Source organism: Molothrus aeneus, chromosome 7 (assembly GCF_037042795.1).
Source record: "Molothrus aeneus isolate 106 chromosome 7, BPBGC_Maene_1.0, whole genome shotgun sequence".
Taxonomy (NCBI): domain Eukaryota; kingdom Metazoa; phylum Chordata; class Aves; order Passeriformes; family Icteridae; genus Molothrus; species Molothrus aeneus.
This window is the reverse complement of record NC_089652.1, coordinates 38430171-38437659: the sequence shown is the minus strand read 5'-3', so window position 1 is coordinate 38437659 and position 7489 is coordinate 38430171. Positions and strand designations below refer to the sequence as shown.

At 60.1% G+C, this 7489-nt stretch overlaps 1 protein-coding gene across 1 annotated transcript; it reads left to right on the top strand.

The window, feature by feature from the left end:
* The first annotated feature begins 293 nt into the window (after positions 1 to 293).
* Positions 294 to 3250, top strand: ERMN (ermin). The gene is made up of 3 exons (XM_066553322.1): positions 294 to 680; positions 965 to 1051; positions 2602 to 3250. Exons 1-3 carry the CDS (start codon positions 434 to 436, stop codon positions 3030 to 3032), a joined length of 765 nt encoding a protein of 254 aa, XP_066409419.1. The 5' UTR covers positions 294 to 433; the 3' UTR covers positions 3033 to 3250.
* The last annotated feature ends 4239 nt before the right edge of the window (positions 3251 to 7489 follow it).

Below are 7489 nucleotides of genomic sequence, written 5' to 3'. Positions count from 1 at the left end.
TTAAGCGGGTTAGGTGGCAGGCTGGGGAAGGTGGTCACCCTCCGGGGATTAGGGGTCAGAACAAAGGCTGTGCCTGTGGCCAGCAGGGACACAAAGAGCCATTGTGCCCAGAGCACAAGCTCCTGTTTATTCCCGCGGGGCTGACATGCCCACAGCCCCGCTCTCCAGGCCGGCACAAAAGCTTCCTTGCTTCAGATTGTTTGTTTATGTAAATTATAATGGTGCATTTAATTATGCAACGGGCAGAGCCTGGCGACGAGGGAGGTGCTGATTGGGCTGGCAAGCCCCGGGCACAGCGGATGGTGCGGCCGGGGCTGGGCACAGGGGACGCGCCAGGGCCACTCGCGCAGGGGACAGACCCTGGGGCGAAGGGGCCAGGAGGAGCTGCCCACCCCGGGGCAGGAGCGGGCCCCGGCCCGGCACGGCCCTCAGCATGACAGAAGAAGTGCCCGCAGCTGCCACCATGCTGGCGTGCAACGGGAGCCTTCCCCCGCAGGACGGCCCGCTCCAGGTCATCGGTGGCCTCCAAGAAATTGCAAAATCTCTTGGGACAGTCCCGTTCGCAAATGCTGAAACAAGCCCTGACACTTCACCTGCAGAGGAAAATCTGGAGGAAAATATAAATTCACTGCCAGAGGACATCACTCCTGAGAATTTTGCTGGACAGCAGCGATGCCAAGGTATCGTAGGGGGCTGCCTGTCTCTAGGTGTTGGGAAAGAAAAGTTCTGTTTTATCCATAGCCTGATGAATAATGGGATGTGCTGTGTGTTAGCCAAAATTCCCAGTCTGTGGTAGCTGTAACAGTGACTTGGAGTATTTTGGAATCTGGGACGCATTTGAGGGATGCAATGAAAAGACCATAACGAAAGAAATGAGCAATTCTAAATCTGCTCTGAAAACCTGCTGATCTGCAGGTTGCTAATTGCTCTGTCAGCCCATGTCTTGTGCTTTGTGTTTCCAAAGAAAAGCGAGAGGAGAATGCTGGGACACCACAGCAGGGACCAGCGGATATCCAGGACGCAGGGACCAATGGCCAGGGATCAGGGGAAGGTAATGCAAAATGCCATCTGATGTGGGGTTTCACTGGTGTGTGGCACAGAGACAGTGGATGCAGGTGGTTATTATTATTTTTTAATTGGGTCAGACCCTTCTATTCCAGGGAGTAGTGACTCATCTCTCACCTGTGAGTTGCTGCACCTTAGAAACCACAGCTGGTGTCTTCCTGACAGAGTTTTACGTGTCTCATGGGCCATGGGGCATCCAAGCATTGTGGGGTCTTCAGGCAGGGGGTCCCAACAGCCTCATGGGGTTGGGAGATTCTCTGTCTTCTGCTCCATGCTCAGAGGAGAACCTCGTGAGGCTGCAGGTGCTCACAAACCCCAAATTCTTTTCCTGCCTGATTCACCAAGTGTTGAATCCCCCAATGCCCAGGTATCCACACAAAATTGCTCTCCTGAACACCTGTTCCTGGGTGTTGCTGTGCTCATTTCTGGGTGAAAATGGTGGAAATGAGCAGGAGCCAGGGCTGGAGCCTCAGCTACCTCCTGTGGTGAGTTGGGCTGCAGGGGGATCACTGACTGTCCTGGTCATGAGCTAAAAATGTACTGAGTATGTACAGAAATGAACATATTTATTTCACTATGGAAACTGCAGCCTCTTCTCCAAAAGGAGGAGTATTCCATGGTGTGTTAGTGGAGGATAACAGCCACGTCTCTCCAAGGGGGGCTCTGGGCATTATTCCTTTCCTCATCTCCCACCACAGGCTCCTCCTGTCTTGTTGGCTCTTTGGGACAAGAGTGGCTGCACCGGAGCTGCTGGTGATGCTCTGCCCTGAGCTTTGCAGTGCGCTCTAAATGAGCCATGGGCTGTGCCCTGCAAGCAAATCCTTCTTCCATTAACAAAAGGAAAAATATCCTGAACATTTGTCATGGCCAAATTAATATTTCATAGCAACTGCCTAGGCTGTGAGGAGGTGAATAGTGGTGGAGCTTTCCCATTTAGAGCTGACATCCATATTCCAGCTGTGCTGCTTTAGGAGCACACAATAAAACCTATTAAAGGATCTCTCATGGGCCCCCTGCACCCGCCCTGCAACCACAGCGCTTTATCTCCAAATTGCAGGCAGCTTTTTAGTACCCGACCAATTTAGTCTAATTAATACTCTGGACCCCACAGGCAAAACCTTGAATAGACCATTTGTTTCGACACTAGAGCATCATTAACCACAGAGACATGCCAAACAGGGCAAATGGGAGATGGCCATGGCAGCGGGGGTGGCCACTGCTGAGGGGGGGACACGTCCCATCGGGGCACAGCTGGGCACTGCATGCAGAACGGCTCCCTTCCCTTCCCTTCCCTTCCCTTCCCTTCCCTTCCCTTCCCTTCCCTTCCCTTCCCTTCCCTTCCCTTCCCTTCCCTTCCCTTCCCTTCCCTTCCCTTCCCAGGACAGGGGGTGGCTTTGGGAGCTGTCCCCTGGTGTTGGGGTGCCGCCCGGCTGTTGGGGTCCGGCCTGGCCCCGTGTCATCCCGAATGGCGAGTCCGGGGGCAGGAGCCGGTGGTGCCGCAGCCGCCGTGTCCCCCGTGTCCCCCGTGTCGCGCAGGGCCGGCTGGCACGGCGGGGACGGGCACGGCGGGGACGGGCACGGTGCCCGCAGCCGGCAGGGAGGCACCGGAGACCCCGGCGGGCAGCGCCGAGCCCCGAGGGAACGCGGCCCGGGAGGAGGAGGAGGAGGAGGAGGAGGAGGCGGAGGAGGATGAGGACACCGAGGAGGACGAGGTTCAGGTGATCGAGATGAAGAAGGAGAGCAGCGAGGCGTCCCGGCCGCAGCAGCGGGACAAGCAGCCTTCGGCCCCGGGCAGCCCCGGCTGCAACTCCCCGCTGGAGAAGGCTGGGGAGCCGCCCAGCCTGGGGAAGAAGAACGACATCTCCCGACACAGCTACTCCAGGTACAACACAATCTCCTACCGGAGGATCCGTAAAGGAAACACCAAACAGCGCATCGACGAGTTCGAGTCCATGATGCACTTGTGAACTGAGGGGGAGCGCCCGATGCACCGAGCCCTTGCTCTGGGCTTGGCTTTATTTTGCTCCCCCAAAACGTGTCTCTTCACACAACACAAGGTCACTGCTTTTCTTCTTTTTGTACATGATTTATAATACACTGTGAAACGTTAACATCTTGGCTTTGACGGGGGCACAGGCATCCGTAGCGCAGGAAAATAAATAATCAGTTTGCTAAATGCACACCACTGGATGTCCAGGTTACCCTCCTTTCTCCTCCCTGCCATTGTAACTGCGTTGAGACCAGGGGAGGGCTGGAGCTGGCTGGGCCCCTCTGGCTGCCGGCTGTGCTGTAAGGAGCTGGCAGCGTGGCAGCTGTGACACTGCCAGGGCAGGGGCACCAACAGGGACAGCTGTGACCACCCCCGCTGTGTTCTGCAGTCTGTCTGTCTGTCCTGGTGTCCCCTGCCTGTCCCAGCTCGTGCCGAGGTGCCACCAGGCCAGGGCAGCAGTGGGCACTGCTGCTGGTGCTGGCTGGCCACGGTGCCAGCCCGGGGTGGCTTTGGGGCACGGGTGACCAGTGCCACCTCCAGAGGCACAGCCGGGCTCTGGGCTGGCCCCAGGGGCAGCAGCTCAGCTGGCACCCCCCTGCCCGTGCCTGTGTGCAGCTGGTGAGCCTGGCCACCACCAGGAACACCTCTTGTCCCAGTGCTACCACTCAGACTCTCTCAGGTGTCCTGACTTTCATCCTAAGTTTAGGTGCAAAATTTGAAAGATTATTTTGTCAAAACCAGGCGGGTTTTAATCCATTATTTTTGTCTCCCCTGGATATTACCCTTCTCCATTTTGAAGGGCCTTTGTGTAAGCACCATGCAGTGGAGTCAATATTTTTAAACTGTTTTACTCTAGGTTTGTCTGGAGTTGGGACTTAGCTTTGCACTTGTCATCCCAGAAAGCATCTGGGAAAGCTGAGGACTGCTGGCAAGGGAGAGGAGGTAAGGAAGGAGTTATACAGGGTCTCCTGCAGCCATAAGTGCCTTTTAAAGGATTAGTTTTACATCTCCAGCAGCACTGAATATCGCTTTGGCTTTTCTTGTTCTACATAAAGGCAATTATTTATTGGCAACGTGAAAATAATACGGGGCAATTCTGCATTGTGCCAGCAGACATAGCCCTCATTGTGCCATTCACACTTGTTTGTTTGCTCCTTGGCCTGGGCAAGTTCTGAGCGTTGCTTGTACCAACCTATACTGCGGGTCTGTTGCTGCTGGCAGCTGCTCTGGGGTGGCACGGCCTCTCGGGGACGTGGCTCTGCTGCTCCAGCCAGGGCCACCGCAGCGCTGGGCCAGCCTGGGACAGGGGAGGCGTCCCTGCCATGGCAGGGGGTGCAACGGGACGGGCTTTAGGGCTCCTTCCAACCCAAACCCACTCCAATTCTATCGGTGTCTGCGACCACTCCCCGCACTTTCGGTGGAAAGGCTCCCCAAGGCTTTGAGCACCTTGGGCTGGCTTTTGCCTCCTTGCAGAGCGGCGCTCGCTCAGCCCAGGACCGCAGCGCCCTCTCCTGCTCTCCTGGGTGAAAAAAGTGAGAAAATGGAAGCGCTGGGATGCTCGGTGGGCCGAGAACCTGCCCACCTGGCCGGGCCCCGGGAGGGAGTGGTGTGAGCAGCCGGGGTTCACGGGCAAGGGACGGGCACGGACGGGGCGCTGGAGCTCAGGCATGGCCGGGGACACAGGGTGGGACAGGAGCGGGGCAGGGATGAGGGGCTGGAGCTCTGGCATGGCCGGGGGCACAGGGTGGGAGAGGAGAGCAGCAGGGATGAGGGGCTGGAGCTCTGGCATGGCCGGGGGCACAGGGTGGGACAGGAGAGGGGCAGGGATGAGGGGCTGGAGCTCTGGCATGGCCATGGGCACAGGGTGGGACAGGAGAGCAGCAGGGATGAGGGGCTGGAGCTCTGGTATGGCCGGGGGCACAGGGTGGGACAGGAGAGCAGCAGGGATGAGGGGCTGGAGCTCTGGCTGTGCCCATGGGCACAGGGTGGGACAGGAGAGCAGCAGGGATGAGGGGCTGGAGCTCTGGTATGGCCGGGGGCACAGGGTGGGACAGGAGAGCAGCAGGGATGAGGGGCTGGAGCTCTGGCCGTGCCCATGGGCACAGGGTGGGACAGGAGAGGGGCAGGGATGAGGGGCTGGAGCTCAGGCATGGCCATGGGCACAGGGTGGGACAGGAGAGCAGCAGGGATGAGGGGCTGGAGCTCTGGCCGGGCCCATGGGCACAGGGTGGGACAGGAGAGGGGCAGGGATGAGGGGCTGGAGCTCAGGCATGGCCGGGGACACAGGGTGGGACAGGAGAGCAGCAGGGATGAGGGGCTGGAGCTCAGGCATGGCCATGGGCACAGAGTGGGACAGGAGCCGGGCAGGGATGAGGGGCTGGAGCTCTGGCCGTGCCCATGGGCACAGAGTGGGACAGGAGCCGGGCAGGGATGAGGGGCTGGAGCTCTGGCCGTGCCCATGGGCACAGAGTGGGACAGGAGAGCAGCAGGGATGAGGGGCTGGAGCTCTGGCATGGCCGAGGACACAGGGTGGGACAGGAGAGCAGCAGGGATGAGGGGCTGGAGCTCTGGTATGGCCGAGGACACAGGGTGGGACAGGAGAGCAGCAGGGATGAGGGGCTGGAGCTCTGGCCGTGCCCATGGGCACAGGGTGGGACAGGAGAGGGGCAGGGATGAGGGGCTGGAGCTCAGGCATGGCCGGGGACACAGGGTGGGACAGGAGAGCAGCAGGGATGAGGGGCTGGAGCTCAGGCATGGCCATGGGCACAGAGTGGGACAGGAGCCGGGCAGGGATGAGGGGCTGGAGCTCTGGCCGTGCCCATGGGCACAGAGTGGGACAGGAGCCGGGCAGGGATGAGGGGCTGGAGCTCTGGCCGTGCCCATGGGCACAGAGTGGGACAGGAGCCGGGCAGGGATGAGGGGCTGGAGCTCTGGCCGTGCCCATGGGCACAGAGTGGGACAGGAGAGCAGCAGGGATGAGGGGCTGGAGCTCTGGCATGGCCGGGGACACAGGGTGGGACAGGAGAGGAGCAGGAGCTGCCTGCACTGCCCTGAGGGCACACGCAGGGATCTGCTCGCTGCCCCTTGCAGCAGAGGCACTTGGAGGCTGCTGCTGGCCAGGCCATGGCAGCCACAGCCCGAAAATCCTTTTTCTCCGTTTCTGCCGGGGCCGGGCTGACGGCAGTGAGTGAGGGGCGGAGCCTCGAGGGGTGTGTCGGTGACAGGGGACAGGTGACAGGGGACAGGGGACAGTTGTCACAACAGCTGCAGCGGCTGTGGCTGCAGCAACCAGCTCGGCTCCCTGCACGGAGTGAGGAGCCAGGAGGCCAGAATGCAGGGAATTGGTGCTTTGGAGGCTCCTCCTGGGGCGATGCTGTACGGCTCAGCCTGGCAGCAGCTCGGCGGGAGCCTCTCAGATGGAACACTCTGTGCTCAGAGGAAGCCGCTCCATCCACTACCATTTCTTCCTTTTTATTTAACAATTCAGCACCAGGGACAGCAGGGCCCCCTGTCCCCACCCCACACACGGGTGTCCCAGCCCTGCTGCTCCCTGGCCCTGCCGCACCCGGAGCCCAGCCTGGGGTGCCCGGTGGCACCGCTGTGCCTGCTGGAGAAATGCTCTGCTCTCCTTTCTGGAGCAATGCTCTCCTTTCTGGAGCAATGCTCTCCTTTCTGGAAGACTGGGCTGACTGGCGCCCTCGGAGTGGTCCCGGCACGGAGCAGCAGCGGGGCCCAGCTCACTGCCAGCCGCCCCCGGGCAGGCTGCAGACCCTGAGCACAGATCCAGCATTTCCAGTGAGCATTTCCAGGAGCGGGCAGCGGCTGCGAGTGACAGCGCTGCCGATGGGATGTGACCGTGACATCTGACTGCCTGCTGCCCGCTCCGTGACAGCTGATTGAATGTCAGCAAACAGAACCTGATGAAACTCATGCTCCTGATGCGAGCTGACTGCCCGAACAATGTCTGTGTCATTTTTCTGATGGTGACTGCGGGCTAGCTGCGCTGAAGGAGGCAGAGAAAATCAGGAAGACAGCTGGAATAGGAGTCAACTGGGGAAACCTGTGGGGCCAGTCAGTATCTTGGCAGACTGAGCCTGTCAGATGCTGTCAGCAGTGATGCACATGTCAGAGGCAGTGCTGGGCCCAGAGCAGGGGCAGGGCTGTGGGGCAGGGCTGGGGCCCGGCTGTGCCCACCGCGAGCACCGGGTCCATGTTCACCCCACGCACCCCAGCACGGCGCAGGGGGCAGGAGGAGAGCACGGCCTCCCACTGCAGCCTCAGGGCACAGGGAGCAGCATCCCACTGCAGGGATCCCCAATGGGGGCAGCGGTGGAAACCCTGCCTTGTCAGAACCCAGGACATTCCTCTGGCTGCCCTGCCCAGGGGGCTCAGAGACCTTGGCACAGCCCAAGACCCCTGTGCCTTTGATTTAGC

Bases quoted from the DNA above. Each gene is read 5' to 3' on its own strand.
- ERMN (XM_066553322.1), top strand. From the start codon at position 434: ATGACAGAAGAAGTGCCCGCAGCTGCCACCATGCTGGCGTGCAACGGG. The intron at 681-964 runs GTATCGTAGGGG...GTGTTTCCAAAG, and splicing joins TGGACAGCAGCGATGCCAAG to AAAAGCGAGAGGAGAATGCT. The intron at 1,052-2,601 runs GTAATGCAAAAT...CGTGTCGCGCAG, and splicing joins TGGCCAGGGATCAGGGGAAG to GGCCGGCTGGCACGGCGGGG.